Below are 26787 nucleotides of genomic sequence, written 5' to 3'. Positions count from 1 at the left end.
CCCAACTCAGACAAACAATTCAAGAGTAAACAGATGCCTAATCAATTAAGGCTGGGACTACCACCAACCCTCCAAGCTGCAGACACTGTATCTAAACAGAGAGCAAACCCCCTTCCCTTCTAGTACTGATGATATTATCTAGTTGGGTCGTGAAACGCCCTCCAAGACAACAACCCAGCTTAGAAAGCACCAAGGAGCCCCCAGTCTTTTTCCTCCTCCCTCCTCCCCTTCTCCCTCCTCCTCCTCCTCCTTCTGAAGAACTGAACTAAAGAACTGAATAAGCTTCTTGGATGAGAAGCGAAAGGTTTTCAAGGAAAACATCAAGAAAGTCCAGTTGCCTTTTGAAAAAAGCACCTTTGTGACAGAGAATAGAAAGGAAGAGAATACAGAAGAGAAGAGAATGCCAAATAGAATAGAAAATGAATAGAAGAGAAGAAAAGATAATATAAAAGAGAAGATAATGCTGAATAGAATGGAAAATTAATAGAAGAGAAGAGGAACAGGAGAGGAAGAGAAGATTGAAGAGAAGATAATACCAAATAGAATAGAAAATTAATAGAATAGAATAGAACAGAACAGAACAGAACAGAATAGAATAGAGGAGGAAGAGGAGAAGAGAAGAATTCTTGACAAAACTTTCACTTCCAAAATGGAGGAAATAATTTCCATCTCGCTGGGGTTTTGGAGCAATAATTCACACAACCCTTGTTTTTAATTCCACAGCAAGTGATTGTGCCCTCAAGTGGACAAATATATACAGTGTATAGGACCGAAGCCTGAAAAAGGCTGAATTTCCTTCTTACTTGAGTCTTATGTATCCCCCCTCCCCCCACATAAACACTCAGGACCTGAAAATCCCCTCACTTTTAAAAGAAAATCTGCTTTTCCTGAATTTTTCAATGCATTTTGTTAAAGGAACTCTAAAAAATCTCCCCAATTTTGGGGGCCAATCGTAAATAACCATATTGCAAAAAAAAAAAAAAAGGATCATTTCTTGATAGATGTTTAGAGTTTGGGGAACTAGTTAGGTTCCCCTTATTTTGGTCTTTGACAAAGTTATCTGTGCAAGAATTTAGAGCCGGCATTAGGGAAGTTTGCTGAAGGAAGGAAACCTGCTTTCATTTTCTTTAGTGCAGAAATCACACAACTAGAGTGAAAACTTAGATGGGATTTTAAGATTGATATTCAGCATAGGCAAATTAAGAAACGAGTGTGCTGGGATTCTAGGAATGTATTTTATTGTTGTTTTTCACAACTCTTAGGATGTGTGGACTTTAACTTCCAGCTTGCTGGCTGGGGAATTCTGGGAGTTGAAGTTCGTACATCTTAGAGTTGCTAAAGTTGAGAAACACCCCAATAAAGACTTTTGGAGAATCAGTCTACAATCTTACATCTGTCAGGCCTGCAGCCACCTTTTCTTTTGGATCTTTGGCCTGCCACACTTTCTATTCTTCTGCTATGCCTTTTCTATGGTGGGGAAATGGGAGGGGGGATTGTACGGAGTGAGATGCGATGTAGCCATAACAAAATCCTTTCTGGAAAGCCAAGGTCATCCTTTGTCTCTGCACCTGACAGGAACTGGATGGGTGGAAGATGCCAGCATGGCAGTGGGAGATTGGAGCATGGGATGGGCTTGTGGGTGGGTGGGGGCAGGATCCTGAACTTTCAACTGGGGGGGGAAACCGGGAAGCTTTCGGATTTGGGTTTTCTCAGATGTGCCAACATGGCTCTCTTCATAAATGGGAACTTTGAGGATTCCTTTGCCTCAGATTCTGATTTAATTTTGGATGCTATTTGGAACCATGACATTAACCCAAATCAGAACATCTTTGGCTGATCCAGCAAGAGAAATACACCCCCCCCCCCAATAGACTTAAAAACAACAACAACAACAACAGCTCAATTATTTTCCTTTTCCTTCACTTTCTGTGTTTTGGTTGGATACCCTAAACTGAATCCATGAAAGCTTGAAACGGAGGAGTAGCGGGGAGGGGGAGATGGTCCTCGTCTTCTGGCAAACGGCTCCATGAGAGTCTTCTTCGTTGGCAGGTCAACATGGAAACGGCTCGGTACTTCAAGTCGGACTTTGAGGAGAACGGGTCCATGGAGAACGTCTGCCTCTTCCTCAACTTGGCTAACGACCCCACGTGAGTCACAGCCTCTGGGTCCTGGGGAACAGGGTGATGGCAACCACAGCATGCCCAGACCCCGGAGGCTTGGAGGCTAGGATTAGATTAACAGAGTTGGAAGGGACCTTGGAGGTCACCTAGTCCAACCCCCCCTCCACCCAAACAGGAGACCATACACCATTTCTGACTGATGGCAGTCCAGTCTCTTCTTGAAAGCCTCCAGTGACATTGGGGTGGGGGATGCACTGTAGACCTCCCTCTCTATAGATAGATAGGCAGAGAATAGAACAGAATAAAGAATGAATGGAATGGAATGGAATGGAATGGAATGGAATAGAATAGAATAGAATAGAATAGAATAAGAATAAGAATAAGAATAAGAATGAATGGAATTGAATAGAATAGAATAGAATAGATTAAAGAATGAATGGAATGGAATGGAATAGAATAGAATAGATTAAAGAATGAATGGAATGGAATAGAATAGAATAAAGAATGAATGGAATGGAATGGAATAGAATAGAATAAAGAATGAATGGAATGGAATGGAATAGAATAGAATAAAGAATGAATGGATAGGACAGAACAAAATAGAATCACAGTTGGAAGGGACCCTACACAATTTCTGTCCAATGGCAGCCCAGTCTCTTCTAGAAAGCTTCCAGTGATGAAGCTCCCACAACTTCTGAAGAACAGTTGCAGGAATGGGGTGTGTCCTGCCTAATGAACAGAAGGACTAGGGGTGACATGATGGCAGTCTTCCAATATTTGAGGGGCTCAAGCTATTCTCCAAAGCACCTGAGGGTAGAACAAGAAGCAATGGGTGGAAACTAATGAAGGAGAGAAGCAACCTGGAACTAAGGAGGAATTTCCTGACAGTTGGAACAATTAATCAGTGGAACAGAAGTTGCCTCCAGAACTTGTGAATGCTCCATCACTGGAGGCTTTTAAGAATTGATTGGAGAGCCCTTTGTCTGAAGAGGTTTAGGGTTTCCTCCTTGAGTGGGGGGGGGCTGGACTAGAAGACCTCCGAGGTCCCTTCCCACTGTGGTATTCTCCTGCAGAATCGAGCGGATTATCACGCCCCGTCTGGCTCTGACCACTGCCGAGTTCTTGGCCTATCAGTGTGAGAAGCACGTCCTGGTGATCTTGACCGACATGAGTTCCTACGCCGAGGCCCTGCGGGAGGTCAGTGGGTCAGTGCTGGGCCAGAGTCTCCTGGACGGAGATGGGGTCAAGGGTCAGACCTGGCTCCCTCTCTGCCCCGTGAGATCTTCTCTCTTGGACTTCCCTCCACAGGTCTCCGCGGCCAGAGAAGAGGTGCCTGGACGACGGGGGTTTCCCGGCTACATGTACACCGACCTGGCCACCATCTACGAGCGGGCAGGACGGGTGGAGGGCAGGAATGGCTCCATCACGCAGATTCCCATCTTGACTATGCCCAACGATGGTGAGGAAGGGCAGCAAGAGGTCAAACTCTCGGCCAAGATAGCTGACCCCTGGGGTAGAAATCCATGGGGGGGTCTGGAGACGCCGTGCTGGGAGAGGGGAGGGGGGCCTCTGGGACCACAAAGGATGGAAAATGCAACTGGGAGTAGTCCTCGACGTACGACCACAATTGGCTCTCAAATTTCCATTGCTAAACAAGACAGTTGTGAGTTTTGTCCATGTTTACAAGCTTCTGCACCCGGGGCTCTAACTTACTATGGTCTGCCTTGAGGTTCTTTTGTTGAGAAAGGAAGATCGGTCATCAAAATTAAGAAGGAAAAACAAACAAAGCAAAAGTAAACTAATTGAACAATAAAATAATCAAGGCAAAAAAAAACCACAAAGAAAATACATCAATAGGACTAGTAAAATATATCTAAATCTATATCACATGGACACACACAAAAATCTATATCTCTATCATATCTATCTATCACCTCTCAGTCTATCTGCAGAGAAGAGCAACCAGGATGATGGGGGGGACTGGGGACTAAAACATACGATGAACGATTGCAGGAACTGGGCATGGCTAGTCCGGAGAAGAGAAGGGCCAGGGGAGACAGGAGAGCAGTCTTCCAATATTTGAGGGGCTGCCACTGAGAGGAGATAGGGGGTCCAGCTACTTTCCAAAGGACCCGAAAGCCAGACAAGGAAGAATGGATGGGAACTGATCAAAGAGAGATTCAACCTGGAAATAAGGAGAAATTTCCTGACAGTGAGAACTGATGGGACAGAAGTTGCCTTCAGAAGTTGTGGGAGCTTCATCACTGGAAGCTTTCAAGAAGAGATGGACAGCCATCTGTCAGAAATGGCAAGGGTCTCCTGCTTGGGTGGAGGGTTGGACTGGATGACCCACAAGGATAGATAGATAGATAGATAGATAGATAGATAGATAGATAGATAGATAGATAGATAGATAGATAGATAGATGATAGATAGATAGATGATAGATAGATAGATAGATAGATAGATAGATAGATGATAGATAGATAGATAGATAGATGATAGATAGATAGATAGATAGATAGATAGATGATAGATAGATAGATGATAGATAGATAGATAGATAGATAGATGATAGATAGATAGATAGATAGATAGATAGATAGATAGATAGATAGATGATAGATAGATAGATGATAGATAGATAGATAGATAGATGATAGATAGATAGATAGATAGATAGATAGATAGATGATAGATAGATAGATAGATAGATAGATAGATAGATAGATAGATAGATAGATAGATGTATCAAGTGCACCCCCTCCTCCAACCACAAGGCCGATGCTTTTTAACTTGAACACCAAACAATCCTGGCCTCTTTGGATGGAGAGAATTCCTCGTGCTCCATCATTCGGTGTCGCCCCAGACAGAGGGCTCCCCAAGAATCCTCCTGCGTCCCAACCCTGCAAATGATGTTGAGGGATGCTCTCCTGGGGAACAGACCAACCCACCAACCCACCGAGAGGGCTGGGACTCTGCTGTCTCCTGGCCTCTTTCTCCTCCAGATGCCTTCAAGCACAACCTATCTAGGTGCTCTAATCTGGACCTCTGCACTCCAGTCCAAAGTCGTGATGGGATATGGGAATGGGGAAGCAGGCCATAAGACACCGGTCCCAGTTCCTCCTCAGTGCCCCACAGGTTCTCCTAATTCTCAAGGGACTCTGAAACCAGAGAGGAACCTCTACAGCAGCTGGATGGATTATGAGTTGAGATGGTGATGGTTCTGAGGAGGAAGCCGAGGCAGGGGAGATTCCAGAGAGAGACTTTCGTTTGTGGATCTGAGGTCTCTTGACTCTGCTGGGTTCAAGGTTGTGGTGGGTGGAAAAGTCATCAAGGAGGGGACCCGAAGGCAGGAGAAGAAGCAACGGGTGGAGAGAAGCAACCTAAAAGGAAGGAGGCAGTAAGAACAATTATTCAATGGAAGAGCTTGCCTTCAGATGTTGGAGGCTTTCAAGAAGAGAAGGCATTTCTCTGCAATGGTAAGGGGTTTCCTGCCTGAGCAGGGGGCTGGACTAGAAGACCTCCAAGGCCCCTTCCAACTCTGTCATTCTGACCCTGCTCATGGCTAGTGGCATCATCTTGTGTCTCCTTGCAGATATCACCCATCCCATTCCGGATTTGACCGGCTTCATAACGGAAGGGCAAATTTATGTGGACCGACAGCTTCACAATAGGCAGGTAAATGGTCTTGCTCTTCCTCCTCCCGTCCTTGCGGGTGCATCAGAGATTCTGGAAAGTCCAGAGGTCCTCCTGCTCCATCACCACCTCCTGGGACCAGCAGGAGACAAGGCACCATGGGGCCAGTTTCATCCCCTCCAGGAACCATCAGATTCACAGAGCAGACCTTTCTAAATTTAATTATATATATATATAATTCTTGGGCCTCCTTCCTTCTTCTGTTTTCTGCACAACAACTCAGTGAGGTGAGTTTGGACTGAAAGAGACAGAGAAGGACTGGCCAAAAGAAACCCAACCAGATTTCATGCCTAAGGAGAGACTAGAACTCACCGTCTCCTAGTGATTGACCTAAAGTCACCCAGCCCGTTTTCAGGCTTAAGGCAGGACTAGAACTCACCATCTCCTGGTGATTGGTCCAATGTGCCCTAACCAGTTTCCATGTCAACGAGAGACTAGAACTCATTGTCTCCTGGTTTCTAGCCTGGTGCCTTCAAACCTTCTACCAGGAATTCAACTCATGGATTGTTGTGCTTTAGATCCTAAGTAGAGGCAGGTCTCTCTCTCTCTCTCTCTCTCTGGGTAGACTGAGGATATATCTGCTGAAAAAAACTCTGCATTGGCAACAGGAAGGGCATCTGGCCAGTAAGCACCCAGCTCCACTCAGTTGCCCACATTCCACCCCGTAAGGGATTATGGGGCCATTAAAAGAGGGTGAGGTTGTGCTTTGGATGACTATATAAAGAGTTTTAGGAGCTCTAAGGATCTTCTTCCCCTCCCCTCCCATTTGATCTAGGGATCTTAGCTCTCACCAAAACAGATTCCTCGTTGTTGTCCCTTTGTGACTTTGTGTTTTCTTGGGCCACAGATCTATCCTCCCATCAACGTGCTGCCCTCTCTCTCCCGTCTGATGAAATCAGCTATTGGAGAAGGCATGACCAGGAAGGACCACGGGGATGTTTCCAATCAATTGGTAAAAAAAAAACACGGGTCCGAAATGGTGTAAGGTCCCCTGCTTGGGCTGGGGGGGGGGGGGTTGGACTAGATGACCTGTAAGGTCCCTCCCAGCTCTGCTGTTCTCTTCTGCGTGACGCATGAAGCCACCCTTCCACTTTAAGGACCTCTGAATAAAATGCTGTATTATCTGAAGTTAGTAAGCATCTTGTCAGGGTTCCAAATAGCATCTAAAAGTAAACCAGAGTCCAAGGCAAAGTATTGCTCAAAATTACAATTGATGAAGAGAGCCATGTTGGCACATCTGGGAAAACCCGAATCTGAAGGCTTCCTCGTTTTCCCCACCCAGTTGAAAGTTCAAGATCTCGACCCCCCCACACACACACAAGTCCATCACATGTTTCCAATCTCCCACCGTCATGCTGGCAGTTCCACCCATCCAGTTCCAGTCAGGCGCAGAGGTTCAGAGACAAAGGATGACCTTGGCTTTCTAGAAAGGATTTTGTTATGGCTACATCGCATCTCACTCCGTACCATCCCCCCTCCCATTTTCCTACAATAGAAAATGCATAGCAGAAGAATAGAAAGTGTGGCAGGCCAGAGATCCAAAAGAAAAAATGCAGGCCTGACACATCTGAGGTGCCCTAGATGGGGTGGGAGGGTCGGGGGGGGGAGGCAGACCCTGGGAGGGGAGGGGGCCACGCTCCCCCTGAAACAGAGCAGGGGGAGACTCTTCCTTCTCAAGCTGGTTCGGAAAATGAGCAGATTCTCTGGATTGGAAGTGCTAAAAGCTCAAACTAAGAGAACAGAGGTAGTCCTTGACTTATGAAAGTTCATTTAGGAACTATTCAAAGTTACAACTGAGGAAAGTTGACTTACAGCCATTTTTCACACTTACGACCATTGCAGCATTCCCACAGTCACAAGATAAAAATAAAATAAAATTCAGATACTTGGCAACTGGTTCGTATTTATTTAATTTTTTAAAACAAAGGGTTTTTTTTGTTAGATAATTAAAAATTATTTTATGAACAAAGTGCTGTCCCGATTTCCCCTTTAACATTTTCATATATTTATAATTCATTTTATATTATTTCCATTATTTCCAATTTTAGCCGTATTACTTTTCTTCTCATATTTTCCAGCTTTTAATTTTTATTATATACACAAACAACGTCATTTTTTCTTCCCTTTAGAGATAAACTAAATTTATCATTTCCTGGTTCCTATTTATGACGGTCGCAGTGTCCCGGGGTTATGTGATCCCCTTTTGTGACAGTCTGACAAGCAGAGTCAAAAGGGACAAGCCCGAGTCACTTAACAATCTAGGCTTAACAACAGCCTAGGCAGAGGGTTGGACTAGAAGACCTCCAAGGTCCCTTCCAACTCTGCTATTGTATTGTATTGTATTGTACTGTATGTAAACAACGCATGACCCACTTAAGAACTGTAGGGAATTCACTTTACAACGATGGCAAGAAAGGTTGTGAAATGGGGCAAAGCCGGCTCAACAAGCTCTCCCTTAGCAACCGAAATGTTGAGCTCAATTTAAGTCAAGGACCACCTATACCAGGGGTGTCCAAACTTGGCAACTTTAAGACTTGTGGACTTCAACTCCCAGAATTCCCCAGCCAGCAGCTGGCTGGGGAATTCTGGGAGTTGAAGTCCACAAGTCTTAAAGTTGCCAAGTTTGGACACCCCTGACCTATACCATACAAGGTTAGCATTACCTAACCGAGATAATTTTGGGGGTACATCTGGAAGACAGACAGACACACACACATCTGTCCAGAGGGGCTGCTGTCTGCCCCCCCCCCCGGTTTCTTGATGTGACCCAGGTGAAGATTCCGCGTGACTCTCTTGCTTTGCGCCCAGTATGCGTGTTACGCCATCGGCAAAGATGTGCAGGCCATGAAAGCTGTGGTGGGAGAAGAAGCCCTCTCGGCTGACGACCTCCTCTACTTGGAGTTCCTGCAGAAGTTTGAGAAGCAGTTCATTGCTCAAGGTATGGGGGAGAAAGCCATGGACAAGGGCCCCCAAAAAGTGCCTTGCCCCCCCCCCCAAGAGACAACTGGATCTTCTGGTTTTCCTCTGAAGGTGCTTTGCTCCTCATCGTCCAAGAAGCTTCTTCAGCTCTTCAGAAGCTTCTTCCCATCCTTGCTTAGAACTTACCCACCTTCTTCTCTGATGCGTGGATGAGGTCGGGTAACCTATTTGGGGTGGAATGGGTGGAGGAAGTCCGAGTAAAATATTTCCTCCCCTTTGCTATTTTTACTCGATTAACTCACGTTTCAGCGTGACTGTCATTTCTCTGGCGGAAGCACTGGTTCCCAGTCCATTGTGGAGTCTGTTAATGTTGTAAGGAAAGAGAGAGACAGCATAAGGCAGGGGTGTCCAAACTTGAGAACTTTAAGGCTTGTGGACTTCAACTCCCAGAATTCCCTAGCCAGCTGGCTGGGGAATTCTGGGAGTTGAAGTCCACAAGTCTTAAAGTTCCCAAGTTTGGACACCCCTGGCATAAGGAATAAAATACATTTTATGATCCCTGGTGGCCCAGTGGTGAGACTGCAGCATTGCAGGCTGACTCTGCCAACTGCCAGGTGTTCAATCCTGACCGGCTCAAGATTAGCTCAGCCTTCCGTCCTTCCGAGGTCAGTAAAATGAGGACCCAGATGGTTGGGGGCAAGAGGCTGACTCTGTAAACCACCTTAGAGAGGGCTAGAAAGCATTGTGAAGTGGTATAAAAATCTAAGGGCAATACTAGTGCTATTTTGATATAAAACTTTGCGCACTTTGTAATGTGTTTGTGGCCGGCTTCTCCCAGGCGCCTATGAAAACAGGACCATCTTCGAGTCCCTGGACATAGGATGGCAGTTGCTCCGTATCTTCCCCAAAGAACTGCTGAAAAGGATCCCAGAAAGCATCTTGGCTGAATATTACCCCCGGGAGGCCAAAGGGAATCCAGGCTCCGACACAGCCCTCTGAACCCCAGACTGTCCGAACCCCGCTTCAGGAGAGAGCTGGGCTCAAACGTGCTCGGCAGATGGGGAGAAGACCCCTCTCGGGATACAAAGCCCGTTTCTTGCGTTGGAATCCAATCCAAACTCCATTTTGCAAAGGTCCCTGAGTCCCATATCTCATTTCCTGCTTGGCAGCTGTCCAAAAAGACCACCCACTCGCTTTTCAGGCTGCGCAACAATTGGGGACACACACAGTGTCCCACTCCAAATAAAAACAAACAAACTTCTGAGAACTTCTTCTAGTCTCTGTCATTAGACTTCCTTTCCTTCCCACACTCTCACTCACAGGCTTGGCAAACTACAAAGCTTTTAAACCGGTGGGAACTTAGAGCCGGTTTAATGTCAGGCTTCCAAGTAATATATATCCAGGGGTGAACTCCAGCAGGTTCTAACGGGTTCTGGAGAACTGGTAGCAGAAACTTTGAGCAGTTTGGACAGTCTGCCCAAGGAAAGGCCCTTAGCTGACCCCATTCAGTTGGGAGTGTCAAACCTTATCACTATTCAACTTGCCAATGACCTGGAGGGAGGAGGGGAGGGAGGGAGGGAGGGAGGGGTGGCATGGAGTGCTGAGAATTTGTGCACGGATCGGATGGGGAGAGCCTGGAAACCATCAAGGTCACGACTGCAGGTGCTAGAGAAGATGGACTGTTCCCATAACAAAAGGGTGTCTCATAATTGGACCGTGTAATCACTCGGGGGTGGGGAGAAAGGGAAAACAAGTGTTTACCTAGGCAAGCATTCGCACGGGAAAACCAGAGCTGGTTTTGACTCTTCAGTCCCAAAATGGGGTATCCAGTAAAGTTTTGGGGATTCAAAGCTCCCGAGGGTGTTTCCTTGTTTTGGGTGGGATAGTTGACACAGAGGACATCAAACCACGCAACCACACAAGAGTGATGCTGCTCAGCCTTGTGACGGGCTGCTGGGGGGAGGAGGGTTTCACTTCTGCTAAGCATGTGGGGTGAAGGCAAGATCATTCCAGCATGTGACCTTCTCGGGAGGAAGAGCCCAGCTTCACTTTTGTTGGATGAGGGAGAAGGACAGCGAGAGAGAGAGAGAGAGAAAGCGGCGGAGACACTCCAGCAGAAAAGGCAAAGAGGGATCTGGGGGTTTCTGCCCCATGGAATGTCCTGAGGCTGATTTCGCCCCATTTAGAGGTAAGGGGGGGCTGCGCTGGAAGGGCAAAACATCTTTAGAAGGAAGGGACAATTGCAGATAAACCTCAGCTTAGGGCCACAACATTTCTGTTGCTAAGCAAGACAGTTATTGAGTTTTGCCCCTTTTTACGACCTTCCTTGCCACCGTTGTTAAGTGAACCCCTGCAGTTGGTTAAGCTAGTGACACAGTTAGTTGTGAATCTGGCTTCTCTCTTGGCTCATGAGAAGGTCGCAAAGGGGGATCACATGAGCCGGGGACACGGCGGCCGTCATAAATAGGAACCGGCCCACTCAATTTTGATCACATGGCCATGGGGAATGCTGCAGCGGTCATAAGTGTGAAAGCCACTTTCTCCAATGCTGTTCTGACTTTTGATCGGTCACTAAATGGACGGTTGTAAGTGGAGGATTGCCTGTGTAGAATAAGAGAGGCCTTCACGCTGCCATCAAGGCTATAAGGGAATACCGAATCATGGAGTTGGAATGGGACCTTGGAGGTCTTCTAGTCCAACCCCCTGCTCAGGCAGGGAAGCCTATAAGTACCATTCTGGACAGGTGGCTCTCCAGCTTCTTCATAAAAACCTCCACTGATGGACAGATTTGGCTCATTATTTAATCCTTTCCCATTAAAGTCATCCAGCTTCTCTTTTAGCTCAATCTAGAAGCAGATAATTGTTTCATTTGTTTACCAGTCAGAAGGAGACTTTCATGCTCATCTGCTTTCTAAAGGGAAGGAAGTTGCTGACATTTGATGACGATGGGTGTGTATCTACTGGAGGGACGGGGACCTTTATGTGGGGTGTGGGCTCTTCCCCTTGCACTCTCGCTCGTCTCCAACACGGAAGAGGAAGTCGCTCCCAGAAGGAGGGCCCGGAGGACGGAAAGATTGCCGTCCCAAGAGAAGAAAAGATACGAAACACGACAGCAAAGGGAAGAGAATCTTTGGAGCTCAGGGCTGAACTGTGAACGGGAGAGAGGGGGGTCTCTGGTCCTTTCTGAACTCGGTGGTTTTCTTGCAGGCGTTTCAGGACCCAACTAGGGAACATCATCAGTGCTAGGAGGGAGTGGGCGGGAGAGGAGGAGGGTGGGGAGGAAGAAGGAGGAGGAGGAGGAGGAAGACTGTGGGGTTCTTGGTGCTCTCGGAGTTCAGTGGGTTATTTGCAGACACTTCATGACCAAGCTAGGTAATATCATCAGTGCTAGAGGAGGGGGGGAGAAGAAGAAGAAGAAGAAGAGGAGGAGGAGGAGCTGGGGACGAGGAAGAAGTAAAGGACTGGGGGGGGGGGGTGCTTGGTGCTCTCTGAGCTTGGTGGTTTTTTTGCAGACATTTCATGACCCAACTAGGTAATGTCATCAATGCCAGGAGGGAGTGTGGCTTGCCCTCATTTTATATATCAGTGCCTTGCCCTGTCCGTTTTAGCGGGAGTTGCCTTGGTGGTCCCTTGAATCAAGCAGTAGATAAAATGAGAGCTAAAATGAGACCCACCCACCCCTTCTACGTAGCACAGATCACAAAACGAAGTAGCATCGTAACTCAAGGACTACCTGTTTCAAATCAGCCGTTTTACCCCCCGGAAAGGGAAATGCTATTCCTAAATCAGCAAGCGCTTCTCCTCCTCCCAGGTTGATCTCCCAGGGCCAGGCTCCCACTGATCTCAGTTGGGCTTGTGCAGGAGAACTTCCCATACAATTCCTTCCTTCCCAATCAGTGATGGGATTCACATTTACTACGGGTTCTGTGGGTGTGGCTAGGGGGGGCGTGGCAGGGGAAGGATACTGCAAAATCCCCATTCCCTCCCCATCAGCTGGGACTCGGGAGGCAGAGAATAGATGGGGGCGGGGCCAGCCAGAGGTGGTAATTGCCGTTTCTCCAAACTACTCACAATTTCCGCTACTGATTCTCCAGAACCGGCCAGAATCTGCTGAATCCCCCCTCTGCTCCCAATGTGTGTCTCCTTGCACAAACACACCCATACACTCTGCTTGAAGGAGACCTGGACTTCAGGTGTGAGCATTCGAACTGGTCCCCACATTACAAAAAAGATGTTGAGACTTTGGAAAAAGGGCAGAGAAGAGCAACTAGGATGATCAAAGGCCGGGAAACTAAAACATACGACGGACGGTTGCAGAATTGAGTTTGGCCAGTCTAAAGAAAAGAAGGACTAGAGGGGACATGAGAGCAGCCTTCCAGTTTTTGAGGGGCTGCCCCAAAGAAGAGGGGATCAAGCTATTCTCCAAAGCACCTGAAGGCAGGACAGGAAAGAATGGAGGGAAACTAAACAAGCAACCTGGAATTAAGGAGAAACTTCCTGACAGTGGGGACAATTAACCAGTGGAACTCCTTGCCACCAGAGGTTGTGGGTGCTGCTTCATCACTGGAGGTTTTTAAAGAAAAAAAATGGAAAGCCGTTTGTCTGAAATGTTACAGGGTCTCCTATTGAGCAGGGGGTTGGACTAGAAGACCTCCAAGGTCCCTTCCAGCTGTATACTGACTAAACTTTCTTTATATATATATATTTTCCCACCGCAGTCATTTGGGAATCGGAGAGCGATTCAAATTCGGAGGAAGATGGAGATGAGCAGGTAGGTGATCTCCTGCAGCACCCACTCCACTTCCATCTTCAGAAGAGGCCACATCACACAGAATCTCACGATCTAATCTGGCTAATAATTCAAATCAACCCCTCCCTCACTTTCACTCCTCTAGACTAGGGGGTCTCCCAACTTGGCAACTTGATGACTTGTGGATCTCAACTCCCAGAATTTAAAAAAGAGGTTTGTGTTTTAAAAACCCAACGGAGAGCAGACAAATGTGAAGCTTGGTTCATTTTTTGCAGGAGACGGATCCTTCCCAGGAAGCCAAAGAAAAAATCGCAGAAATTGAGCAAGGTGCGTCTCCTGCGAAGAGATGTGGAGTGGGGGGGGGAACTTACCTTTTCTGCTCCTCTAAGGGGAAGGACGCACAAGGCTCTCGGTTCGGGTTCTGGGGTTGGAAGAAGGAAAATCTGTGGGTCCGGGGGGGGGGGAGAAATGGGCCGCTCAAAAGAAGTGGGTCATTTCTCCCCATCTAGAAATGGAGGCCCACAATTGATAGGAAGTTGGGAAGGTCTCATTTAATGAAAAGAAAGACTAACGGGGAGCAGATAGCAGGGCTTCAATATTTGAGGGGCTGCAGTGGGGAAAGTCCATTTTTTAAACTACTGGTTCTGATGGGCCTGGCAGGGGAAGGATACTGCAAAATCCCCATTCCCACCCCACTGTGGGACCAGCCAGAGGTGGCATTTGCCGGTTCTGTGAACTACTCAAAATTTCCGCTATCGGTTCTCCAGAACCTGTCAGAACCTGCTGAATTTTACCCCTGAGGGGCTGCCCCAAAGAAGAGGGAGGGGGTCAAGCTATTCTCCAAAGCCGCTGAAGAAGGAGAAGAAGTGATGGATGGAAACTAATCAAGGGGAGAAGCAACCTGGAACTAAGGAGGAACTTCCTAACAATTAGCCAGTGGAACAGCTTGCCACCAGAGGTTTTGGGTGCTCCATCACTGAAGGCTTTTAAGAAGAGATTGGACAGCCATGTGTCTGGAATAGTAGAGGGTCTCTTGCCTGAGCTGGAGGTTGGACTAGAAGACCTCCAAGGTCCCTTCCAGCTCTGTCGTTCTGAAGTGAAAGGAAGAAGAATAAACCTTGATTTTTCAAGGAATCCTGGACATGCGGCTTAGTTTAGAAGAACATCTGATGGCAGTGACCAGGGGGGCCTTTTACCAGGTTCGCCTGTACGTCAGTTGCGCCACTTCCTGGATCGGGATGCTCTGTGCACAGTAACTCATGCCCTTGTCCTTTCTCGCCTGGACTACTGCAACGCTCTCTAAATGGGGCTGCCCTTGAAGAGCACCCTGAGGTTCTGCTGGTCCAGAATGCGGCCGCGAGGGTTGTCATTCCTAGATGCTCCCATGTTACACCCCTTTTAGGCGGCCTGCACTGGTTGCCGGTTGTCTTCCGGGTACGATTCAAGGTGTTAATTATGACCTTTAAAGCGCTCCATGGCTTAGGCCCAGGGTACCTGCGAGACCACCTACTGCCACCAGTAGCCTCCCACTGTCCAGTACGATCCCACAGAGTTGGCCTCCTCAGGGTGCCGTTGGCCAGGCAGTGTCGGCTGGGGACCCCCAGGGGGAGAGCTTTCTCTGTGGGAGCCCTTTCCCTCTGGAATGCAGCATAGAAGTCTAAGAAACCTCAACCTTGGAGTTAAGAGGTTCTGGGTTTTAGGTGACCACCTAACATCCGGCAGTCCAGATAAGGCCACCCAAATGCCCCCCTTTGGCCATGGAGTACTTCAAAATGCCTCCTTTGAAACGGCCTAAATGTATGACTTTCTCAGGAGGCTTCCTACAGGCCCTTCGCTAAAGAGATGCAAGCGTGGCATGAAAACTGGCAGGGCTTCGTCTGCCCCGTCAGAGCCATCCTCCTGGCATTTGGGCCCAACTTCTGTGGGCACTCCTGGGGAGGGTTTTGGGGGGGGTCCTTGCTCTGACCCCCTTGTCCCACTCTTTCCGTCCCCAGCGTCTCAAGCCCTCTTGGCCGAGTTGTCCAGCATGGAAGCTGAGTATGAGATTGAGAAGAGCTGCCGCACACAGGCCGAGGCCTTCGCCATTCAGGTGAGGAGGGGTCCCCCCTCCCTCCCCCCCTCTGCCCGAGGACCGGGTGGGGCCTTCTCCCCAGAGGCCCCTCCGCCCTGCCCTCTCCTCTTGACCCCCACAGGTCAGCCGGGAGAACAAGAAGCTGAAGCGCATCAGCCTGGCACTGCTGCCCAAGCTGGGTCTCCACCAGGAAGAGTTGGCCTTCCTGAGCAGCGGAGAAGAGGCCGCTCCGGACTCTGGCCTGGATCCTATGGGCAGCAGCCTTCAGCAGGTCAAAGGTGAGCCAGGGAGCCCTCCCCCCCTCTCTTCTGCCCAGGCCCCTCCCTCCCATGCTCGGGGCACAGTGGGCGGATGCAATCCTACAATCTCAGGGGGCACTTGGGTGGCACCGAAGGTCATCCTGCTTTCTTCTCGGGGAATCGGGATTTGGGGAACCCCCCCCCCCGAAGCAGGAAGAGGGGGGGCGGAATTCACAGAACATGCTGGGCCAAATGGAGATTGGCCTCAGAGAAAGAAGGGAGGGAGGGAGGAGAGAGAAAAGGAAGGAAGGAAAAGATAGACAGAAGGAAGGAATAGAAAAGGGAGGGAGGCAGGAAGGAGCACCCCCTCCCGACCTTTGGAGGAACCAAGCAGAAAAAGAAGGGAACGTTGCAGAGAGAGAGGGGAGGAGCAGTGCAGCCAGAGAGGAATAGAGGGGAGGGGAGAGGAGTATACAGATCTAGAAATAAAAGGTAAAAGAAGGTAAACTGAATAATAGCCTTAGGACCACCACAACCATCCCCTCCTTCCTTCTTCTCACTCCTTCCTTTTTTCTTCCTCCTTTCCCTCTTCCCTTCCTCCCTTCAACCCTTCCTTTTTCTCTTTCCTTTTCTTTTTTCTTCATAGCTTTCTTCCTTCTTTTCTTCTTTCCTTCTTTCTTCCCTTACTCTCCCTTCCTTCTTTCTCCTCTCTTCTTTCTACCTTTCCTTTTCTCTTCCTCCCTCCCTCCCTTCCTTTTTATCTTTTTCTTTTTTTCTTCCTTTCTTCCTGCTTTCCTCCCTGCCTCTCCCTTGCTCCTTTCTTTCTACCTTTCCTTTTCTCTTCCTCCCTCCCTTCCTTTTTATCTCTCCTTTTCTTTTTCTTCCTCCCTCCCTCCCTTCCTTCTTATTTCTCCTTTTCTTTTTTCTTCCTAGCTTTCTTCTTTCTTTTCATCTTTCCTTCTTTCCTCCCTCCCTCTCCCTTCCTTCTTTCTCCTCTCTTCTTTCTACTTTTCCTTTTCTCTCCCATCCTCCTTTCCTTCCTTGATGTGGTGTTTTTCTTACCAATCCAAACGAACCCTCTCCCCATTCTTTTTTAAAAAAGAAGCTTTATCCTTCAAAACGGGAAGGGATGCGCTGCAAAAGGAGGCCCACCAGCCTCGCCCCCTCTTGGCCTGCAAGAGAGACCCCCCTGAGGGGTTGGCCCTCCTGGGGGCCAGATGTTTCTAAAGATAACTTGGCCCCCTTTTCCTCCAGACCTTCAGCTCAGGGTTTCATGGCTGCTGGAGGAGAAGAAGGAATTGACGGCTCAAGTGAAGGAGCTCCAGCACCAGGTATGGATTATGGACCCTACACCCGTCTTTTCTCATCTTCGGGCCCTTTAAGATGGGGAGACTGCAACTGGCTGGGGAATTCTGGGAGTTGAAGTCCACCCCATCTTAAAGGGCCGGAGGTTGAGTAACGCTGGCCTAGAGGTTGATGGGGGGAAGACGGAGGGAAAGATGTGGAAGCCCAAGGAGACCAAGAGGGCCATCTCAGGGCACCTCTCCTCCGAAGCAAAGCAGGCTTGGTTCAAGGCCCTGGACCCTTGGCCCCATTGGCTCCTCAAGCAGGTCTGGCCCTGGTGGGGAAGGCGGCCATTTCCTTCTGGTTGAGGCAGCCTCGTTTTTAATATATATATATATATATAATTTATTAACATTCTGAAGGTTTTCTAAGTGGAAAACTATGAAAAGAGGATCACTTTTCTTTTTCTCTCTTCTTTCTTTCCTTCCTTCCTTCCTTCCTTCCTTTCTTTCTTCCTTCCTTCCTTCCTTCCTTTCTTTCTTTCTTTCTTTCTGAACAAAGCTGGAGGAGGAGCGTGCTGAGAAGCAGTCTCTGAAAGCTTTGAAGGAATACAACCAGACAATGTTGAAGAGGGTCAAACGCGGTGAGTGTGGAGCTCAACTTTCTACCTATTTATCCGCTACTTAAATGGGGTCTCCTTGGTGGCTGTTGGGGAGAGAAGAGTATTGATAAAGGCTGATCCAGATAGGATTCCTTTTCCGTGGGAAGTGATGGGTGAAAACCACAGGGGAAAATTCACAAAACACCTGTTTATTTAAGAGAGGGTCTCTTGTAAAACTCCAAAGGTTCGACTGAATAGCTAATGGAAATCTGGCGTACCTCTCTGAACCGGTAGTAATGGCAGCCTGGCCATGCCCATGAACCAGTGTGTGTGTGTGTGTGTGAGTGAGTGAGAGAGAGAGACAGAGACAGAGAGACAGAGACAGAGATATACAGAGAGGGGTGGGGGAGAGAGAGAGGCAGGAAGGACAGCTAACCCTGACACAAGACCTGGCTTCAGAAGACGCTTTGAAACAGCACAGTAATCTAGGGCTGGAAGGGATCTCCAACCCCCTGCCCCAACAGGAAACCTTATATCATCTGGATTATTTGGGTGCCTCTAACAGAGAGGAAAATTGCCAGAAAGGAGAAGGAGTTTACTACGACAAGGCTACTGTGCAGAGGAAGGCCGAGATAGTCCTTGACCTATGACTACAATTGAGCCCAAAATTTTGGTTGCTAAGCAAGAGCATTGTTAAGTGAGCTTCACCACATTTTCACCACCTAACAGTCATGTGCAAGCTAGGGAATAACCTCTGGAGGCATGTGCAATGTTCTAATGTACAGAAGTTATAGTTAAATGTGTGTCACATTTTCCTAGTCACACGACCCACCAGCTACGCCCAACCAGTCACACGACCAACCAGTTACATGACCATGAAGCCACGCCCACCCAGTCACATGACCATCAAGTCACACCCACCAAAAAATCCACGCCCACAAAACTGGTAGTAAAAAAAATTGAAACCTACCCCTGGGTGGGATCTGACCCAGGTGACCCCAGAGCCCATGCATTTGCCTTCTCTAACCCTCCCAGCGTCCCGTTTGGTGACCGAGGAGTACAGTCGGATATCGCTGCAGCTGGATCTGGAGGAGAAACTGAGGCAGCAAGCAGAAATCTTCGCCCATCAGGTGGGATGCCAGTTCCGCTTCCTCTTTTTTTAGGCTCTGGGAGAGGCATTTGTGGGGTTTAACTCTCAAGGGCATCAGGAAGACCCTCCCCGACAAGCAGTTTCGAGACAGAGAGGGAATCCTCACCCTGGTTTCCTCCCTCCGTAGATGCTGGTGAAGCAAAAGGAGGCCAACCGGCAGAGCCTGATCCTCCTGGAGGGCGTTGGAGCCGATGCGCAGCTTCTTCTGGCCCTGCAGGAAGTGGCCAAGATGACCAAGGAGTCGGAGGAAGCCAAGGCGGAGCACCAGGCCAAAGTGAGCTCAGGGACATCGGCTCTCTCCCTTGCCTTGTACCAGGAGGGGAAGGAAGCCCTGTAGAGAAGGGGCCACCACCGCGAAGGCCCTTGTTCTCGTGGTCCTACCAACCAGACGGGCATCCTTCCCAATCAATGGGACCCATAAGATGCCCAGCCTTCCTGGTGGAGCTTCTTCCCAAGGATTCAGCCGCCGGCCCTTTGACTTTTCCAGGTGAAGGATCTGCAGGCCCAGTTGGTGGGACGGCCGCTGCCAGAGGAGCTGGCCACGTTGCAGGCCACATTGGCCACCGTGGAGGAAGGAAAGGCCCACCTGGAGGAGCGACTCCTCCGGGCAGAGGAGAAATGCGCCGCCCTGGAGCGCCAAGGTCAGAGGTTGGCTGGTCTTGCGCAGAGCGCAAAAAATTCTGGGGAAAGGAGGCGTGAAAGCGACGACCAGGCTGGGTTGCCCTCAGATGCCGAACCCCAAGCAGCCAATGAGGTCTCAGCCTCGCCCGTTGTGGGAACTCAGCCCCCTCCCAGCTTCCCGTTTGGGCTCTGTTGAGTAAGCTCTGTCTCCTTCCACCGTGGAGGAATCTCTCCCTCTGCCAGAGTCCCTGGGGCTCTCTGAGCTGGGGGGTTTTCTTGGAGACATTTCATTACCCAACTAGGTAACATCATCAGTGCAATAGTTGAGGAATGAAATGTCAATCAGAAAACCACCAAGCTCCGAGAGCATCAAGGACACCACAATTATTCCTCCTCCTCTTCCTCCTCCTCCTCCTCCTCCTCCTCCTCCTCCTCCTCCTCCTCCTCCTCCTCCTCCTCCTCCTCCCTTCTAGCACTGATGATGTTCTCTAGTCAGGTAATGAAACGTCTGCCAGAAAGTAACCCAGCTCAGAGAGCACCAAGGTCCCTACAGTTGTCCTCCTCCTCCTCCTCTCCACACACCCCATTCCCTTCTAGTACTGATGACGTTACCTAGTTGGGTAATGAAATGTGCGCAAGAAAACAACCAAGCTCAGGGAGCACCAAGGACCCCTCAATCCTCCTCCTCCTCCTCCTCCCTTCTAATACTGATGATATAACCCAGATGGGTAATGAAACGTCTGCCAGAAAACCACCAAGCTCAGCTAGCACCAAGGACACTGCAGTTGTCTCCTCCTCCTCCTCCTCTTCCTTTTCCTCCTCTTCCTCTTCTTCCTCCTCTCCACACACCCCACCTCCTTCTAGCCCTGATGATATAACCCAGTTGGGCAATGAAACGCCTGCCAAAAACCCACCGAGCTCCGAGAGCCCCAAGGAGCCCAGAGTTCAACCGTCAGCGAGACCCATTCCCCTCCGTCAGTATCCGAGGCCTGTAAGGCAGGACAGGCGCGCCCCAATAATAAATTTCTGCAGGGGAAGGAAGACCACCTCTTGTCACTCCTGATCCCATAGAAAGCAACGCCCATGAAGGACTTCCCTCCTAAACTCCGCCTTCTCTTGCAGTGAAAGCCCTGGAGGAGGGGGCTAAGGCCCTCCACACCCCAGAGGAGCATCCGGTGGTCCCGCTTCCCCCTCCACCCCCACCCCCTCTGCCACCCCCCACCTGGCCAGCAAAGACAGAGTGAGTATCTTCCCCCCCCCAACAATTGGCAGCCTTTTGTCCCTCTGTTCAGCCACGCTGGCAACCCTAGTGGGGGGGGGGTCCTTCCCATCTGGAAGGCAGCAGCTTTGGTGAAGTTGTTCAGGTAATCCTCGACTTACAACCATTCATTTAGTGGCCATTCAAAGCGACAACACAGGCAATGAAACACATGACTAACGTCCACTTTTCACACCTGCAGCCGTCGCAACGTCCCCGTAGTCATTTACTCCAAATCCAGACATTCAGCCACCGACTCCTATTTATGACAGTTCCCCAAAGTGACTGTGGCTAAGCGGTACGGTCCTTAAGTGAGTTTTGCTCAATTTTACGACCTTTCTGGCCACCGTTGTTAGTCACACGGTTGTTAAGTGAATCCAGCTTCCCCGTGGACTTTGTTTGTCAGAAGGCCACAAAAGGAGATCACGAGACCCCGGGACACTACGACTGTCGTAAACACGAGTCAGTTGCCAAGCATCCGAATTGGGATCAGGTGGCCACGGAGAGGCTACAACAGTGGGAAAACTGGTCATAAGTCACTTTTTCCGGGCTGTTGCATTTTCAAATGGTCACTAAATGAACGTCTGTAAATCGAGGACTACCTGTAGCTGCCGAGAGGATTTCCGAGTGGTGCCCCATCCATTCCTACAAGAAAGCAGCCCAATCCGCCACTTTGGGGCGCAGGTTGCCAGGAGAGCTTGGGGAAGCCGCGTGGGAGGAGGGGGAGGGGCTGCGGGGCAGGAAAGTAGGACCCCCAGCTGTGGGGGGGGCAACCTTTGAAAAAGCTTCACCTTCCTGCTTTGCCTGCCGTTTGCAGCCCCCTGATGGCCCTGCGGGAGAGGAGAGCAGCACAGCCTCCGGGGAAAAGGGGTAAGTGGGGGGGACCACTTTCACCTGAAACCCCCCCCACACCCACACCCACACACCTACGGGGGGTGGGTGGGGGGACAGGGCTGTTCACAACGTTTCTCCAAAGGGACTCGCCTTTTGCTCTCATAATGTGGAGGGAGGGAGAGAGGGAGGGAGGGAGGAAGGAAGGAGGAAGGAAGGAGGGAAGAAGGGGAGGAGGAAGAGGAAGGGAGGGAGGGAGGGAAGAAGGGGAGGAGGAAGAGGAAGGGAGGGAGGGAGGGAAGAAGGGGAGGAGGAAGAGGAGGGAGGAAGTTAGGAAGGAAGGGAGGAAGGGAGGGTAGGAGGGAGAGAGAGAGGAAGGAAGGAAGGAGGGAGGGTGGGAAAAAAGGAAGAAGGGAAGGAGGGAAGAAGGGGAGGAGGAAGAGAAGGGAGGGAGGAAGTTCGGAAGGAAGGGAGGGAGGGAGGGAGGGAGGGAGGGAGGGTAGGAGAGAGAGGAAGTAAGGAAGGAAGGAGGGGAAGAGGAAGGAAGGGAAGAAAAAGGAAGGGAGGAAAAAGGAAGGGAGGAAAAAGGAAGGGAGGAGAAGGGAAGGAAGGAAAGAAGGAAGGAGGGAACAAATGAAGAAGGAAGGAAGGAATTGGTGAATGTATGAAACTATGAACATGTTTTGAGACACTACTGGTAGTCCTTGACTTATGACCACAATTGAGCCCAAAATTTCTGTTGCTAAGCAAGACAGTTCTTAAGAGAGTTCAGCCTCATTTTGCAATTTTTCTTGCCACTGTTGTTAAGTGAATCGCTGCAATTGTTAACTGAAGGACACCGTTGTTAAGTGAATCCCCATCGACTTTGCTTGTCAGAAGGTCACACAAGGAAGTCACTAACCCCGGGACTCTGTGACCGTCATTAATACGAGTCAGCTGCCAAAGCATTTGAACTTTGATCACATGGTTGTGGGGTTGCTATGACGGTCGTAAGTGTGAAAAATTCCTTTTTTCAGTGCCGTTGTAACTTTGAACTTTCAACGGTCACTAAATGGACGGTTGTAAGCCGAGGAGTGCCTGCATATTAGGAAAGCCCAATGTACTAGGAAACCGGGGGTGGGCTGGGGTTGGGGGAATTGATCCCATCCTTGTGTCCAGGAGTTCGTTGCTCTGACGATGTGGCGGCCAGAGCCGTGGCGGAAATGATGGCCCGGATCCAGAGCGGAGTGGCTCTGCGCCCGGTGAGGAGGGGGCCCCAGTCCTCCCCCCAGGTAAGGCCAGGGAGGGGGCGGGGGGGCTGGAGGGGCAGCCGAGGGGGAAGCACCTGGGCTCGGCCAGGACAGGAAGTCCTCAACATGCGGCCACAACGGAGCCCAAAATTTAGATCGCTAAGCAAAACCTTCGCTAAGCGAGTTTCGCCCCCATTTCACAACCGTTGCTAAATGAATCACTGCAGTGGTTACGTAAGCGACACGGTTGTGAATCCGTCTTCCCCCTGGCGTTCGCTTGTCACCAAAGGGGATCACGGGACCCCCGGGATGTAAATGTGGGTCAGCCGCCAAGCATCCCGATATGGATCACGTGTCCAGTGCCGTCGTAACTTGAAACGGTCACTAAAGGAACTGTTGTAAGTCGGGAACTCCCATGCCCCCTTCGGCACCTGCAGCTGGGGGACTGGGAGCATTTCCACGGAGCCCCCCTTAGCCCGGTTTCCCTCCTCTTTTGTCCTCAGCCTCCGTCGGCTGCAGCCATCAAGCGCAGGAGTGCAGCCATGGAGCTGCAAGGCCTCCTGGTAAGCCTCGTTTGGGGGGGGGAGGGTGCACACAACCTCTTCGGGTAGTTCTCAACGTACAACAATTTGTTTAGTGACCGGCGTTCCAGTGCCACTGTGCGAAGTGGCGTAGGGCTGTTTTTCACACTTAACGACATTCCCAACATCCCCAGGGTCAGGTGATCCTTCCTTCCTTCCCTCCTTCATTCCCTCCCTCCCTTTTCCTTCCCTCTCTCCCTCCCTCCTTCCTTCCCTCCTCCCCTCTTTCCTTCCCTACCTCTCTCCTTCCTTCCTTCCTTTCCTTCCTTACTTCTTCATTCCCTCCCTCCCTTTTCCTTCCCTCCTTCCTTCCTCCCTCTCTCCATCCCTCCCCCTTCCTTCCTTCCATGCCATATTCTCCTTGGTCAAGGGGGGGGGTGTTTAGGGCACCACAGGACCCTTCACCACAGAGTCCGTTGAGTAAGCCTAGCAAGTGGAAAGGGGTCTCTCAAAATATAATTAGGAGAATCTAAAAGCCGTCCAACTCTTCTGCCAGCGTACATCATTATGGAAAGAGTGGCCAAAAGGCTTCCTCTCCATTATGGTGACCTTGGTTTCTGCCTCCAGCCCCAAACGGCTGCAAGAGCCGAGCCACAACAGGCTTTCAGGCCTAAGCCGGGACTAGAACTCACCGTCTCCTGGTGATGGCCCAAAGTCAAGTAGAAGACTTTCACGGCTAAGGCAGGACTTGAACTCCTGCTGATTAGCCCGGAGTCTCCTAACCAGTTTTCATAGCCAAGGTGAGACTAGAACTCCCAGTCTCCTGCTCATTGGCCCAAGGTTCACCCAGCCATTTCCCCACTCCTAAGGCAGGACTAGAACTCCCAGTCTCCGGGTTTCTAGCCTGGTGCCTTCCCTGCGAGACCAAACAGGGCCTCCACCAGGATCTGCCTGCCTCCACCTGTCCCCTGTTCCCATCCCCAGAGTACCCCGAGGAGGCCAGGGAGGCGCTCCAGCCGCCGTAAGGGCAGCCAGAGGAAGCTCCTGGGGGACAGCCAGCTGGAGAAGCTCCTGCAGAGACGGCGGCGTATAGTGGACCAGACCCCGGTCTTGCCAGAGCCCACTGCCCCACCTGCCGACGGGGGGCTCCTGCCTTCTGTCCCCGGGGCCAGGGACAAAGACCAGACAGCTTCAGCAGTGGGGGTCCCCAGGAACCCCCAGCCCAACCAGGCAAATGTCTCCAAGACCGGCAAAGATTTACCAGGTAAGAACCGCGTCAACTCCTAACGTTGCCCTAGTGAGAGAAGGGGGGAAGAGCACATTCCATGCATACTTTCGGCTAAGGTCGGATCTCAGATCACTGCAGCAGGCTTGGGAGGGGTGCACCTCATTGGGGAATGTGATTTATGACACAGACTGAGGGGAGGGAAAGAACAGGGGTAGAGTTCAGCTAGAACTCAAACAAAGCTCAGATCTGACTGCGAAAAGGCCTTGCCAAAATAAATGCTCCTAATAGATTACTTATTTTCTTTTGAAATTTGGCTTGAGACTCATGAATCAATTAGGACATTTTTTGGAAACCTGACACCGATCTTGGGCTACCCTTCTGGGCTGGATGCTACCTGCCCTTCGATTGGGGGTCTCTCATCCTGCAGAAGGCAGTTGTCCAATTTCCGGGTGCCCCTTTGATGAGAAAAGAGGTGCATGTGTGAATCCATCCATGGTGCAGTCACAGTGTTAAACATTTTGTGCCACTCCCTGCTCATTGCGGAACATTCAGGGTGAGGGTATTTCCTAGGGCTGGGGTGGGCCACGATGGCCACTTTAGAACTTGTGGACTTCCTGAGTCCACAGGTTCCAAAGTTGCCATTCTGACCCACCCCTCCTGGGGTGTCCGTAGAAGCACCTCCTTCTAATACACAACACCAATACACAACCGTTGTGGCTGCCATCTTGCCTTTTTTTTTACCCTTCCTCTGGCAGATGGGATGCCAACCATCTCAAACTCAGAGCAGCCTTTGTGGTTGTGTTGTGCCAGGCGACACCTGGACTATGGGCTCCAATGTTGGTCCCCATAATACGAAAAAGACTCTGGAAAGAGTGCAGAGAAGAGCCACAAAGAGGATTAGCGGCCTGGAGGAGGATAAAATACACATAGAACGGTTGCAGGAAATGGGTTTGGCCAGTCGAGAGAAAAGGACGACTGCAGGGACGTGATAGTAGTCTCCCAGTATTTGAGGGGCTTCCCCCAAAAAGAGGGGATCAATTTATTTTCCAAAGCCCCTGAAGGCAGGACAAGAAACAACAGATGGAAACTCACCAAGGAGAGAAGAAACCTGGAATTAAGGAGAAAATTCCTAAGAGGGAGGACAATTTAACAGATTAAGTGAGTTGGAAGGGACCTTGTAGGTCATCTAGTCCAACCCTCTGCCCAGGCAGCAGACCCTACACCATTTTTGACAAAGGGCAGCCCATTTAACCAGTGGAACAGCTTGCCACCTGAAGCAGTGGGTGCTCCATCAGTGTAGTAGTATAGTAGAGCGTCTCCTGCCTGAGAAGGGGGTTGGACTAGAAGACCTCTAAGGTCCCTTCCTTAGCCCTAGGATTCTGTGATTCCTGTCTGGTCTGCCATCATTCTTTTCCCTTCCTCCCTTAAGGTGAACTGGACGAGGCAACTGCCGAAACCCCCGTGTACCCCAGACTGAAGATGGCTGAGGTGGCCTGGCTTTGACCACGGGTGGCGTCCCTTCTGGTCAGCCAAAGGACCGGCTCCATCCAGCAGCTGGGCAGGGGTCTTCGTACTGCTAGGATCCCCTTCCCACCCCAGTTGCATTATTATGGGTAGAGTCCTCAGCTTATAAACCACTCGCTTACTGACCGTTGGAAGTTACAACAGCAATAAACATAGTGACTTAGAACTCGTCCTCGCACTTATGACTCCTGCAGCGTCCCTACATCACATGGTCCAAACTTGGCCGCTGGCTTGGATGGAAGATGGTTGCAGAGCCTCAGGGTTAGGGTTAGCAACGCTTAAGGACTCATGGCGGAAATGGTCCTAAAATCAGGCATCTCACTTAACCGCCTTGCTTAGCAACAGAAAGTCCAGGGCCAATGTTGGTCGTACCTCAAGGACGATCTCTTCAAGGGGCAGAACTGGGGGTTTGGCAGCTTCCGTCATTTCATCAGAATTCGCACTCAATGCCCTTCACCCGGACTTCGAAAGCGCCAAATGCTGCAGGTGGGGGAAGGTTCAAGGCTCACTTAATGGGATTGGAATCCAACTCCTCACGTCCCGGGGAGGCCACTCCCTGCCTTACGGACAGAAACGGGGACTTCTGCCCTGGCCTTGGATTGCTGACCTGGGAAGGCGGAAAGGGTCCCCCTCCTCCCTCTTCCTCCTCTTATTCCTCCTTTCTCTTCCTCCTCTTTTCTTCCTTCCCCTTCCCCTCTTCCTCCTTGTCCTTCTTCTTCCTCATTCCTCTTCCCCCTTTTTT

The 26787-nt window shown here is 50.1% G+C and overlaps 2 protein-coding genes across 3 annotated transcripts; both read left to right on the top strand.

Moving 5' to 3' along the window:
- Positions 1-1998: 1998 nt before the first annotated feature.
- Positions 1999-9958, top strand: ATP6V1B1 (ATPase H+ transporting V1 subunit B1). The gene is made up of 7 exons (XM_081960048.1): positions 1999-2147; positions 3194-3317; positions 3429-3579; positions 5719-5801; positions 6667-6771; positions 8628-8757; positions 9577-9958. Exons 1-7 carry the CDS (start codon positions 2056-2058, stop codon positions 9735-9737), a joined length of 846 nt encoding a protein of 281 aa, XP_081816174.1. The 5' UTR covers positions 1999-2055; the 3' UTR covers positions 9738-9958.
- An 802-nt stretch (positions 9959-10760) lies between these two features.
- LOC309395514 (shootin-1-like) lies at positions 10761-26197 on the top strand. Of its 2 annotated transcripts, none has more exons than XM_081959833.1 (16): positions 10761-10926; positions 13457-13509; positions 13764-13815; positions 15483-15577; positions 15681-15837; positions 17053-17129; positions 17644-17725; positions 18719-18813; positions 18961-19107; positions 19321-19474; positions 20577-20694; positions 21530-21582; positions 22705-22814; positions 23276-23335; positions 24278-24557; positions 25951-26197. In XM_081959833.1, the coding sequence occupies exons 1-16, from the start codon at positions 10797-10799 to the stop codon at positions 26022-26024; spliced, it is 1737 nt and encodes a 578-aa protein (XP_081815959.1). In that variant the 5' UTR covers positions 10761-10796; the 3' UTR covers positions 26025-26197. The 2 variants fall into 2 exon arrangements, with proteins under 2 accessions (XP_081815959.1, XP_081815958.1); XM_081959832.1 differs by having other exon boundaries at positions 22702-22814.
- Positions 26198-26787: the final 590 nt, after the last annotated feature.

The sequence above is a fragment of the Natrix helvetica genome, assembly GCF_964273705.1.
Source record: "Natrix helvetica genome assembly, chromosome: 7".
In the NCBI taxonomy this organism is placed as follows: domain Eukaryota; kingdom Metazoa; phylum Chordata; class Lepidosauria; order Squamata; family Natricidae; genus Natrix; species Natrix helvetica.
This window is presented reverse-complemented; position numbering and strand designations above follow the sequence as displayed.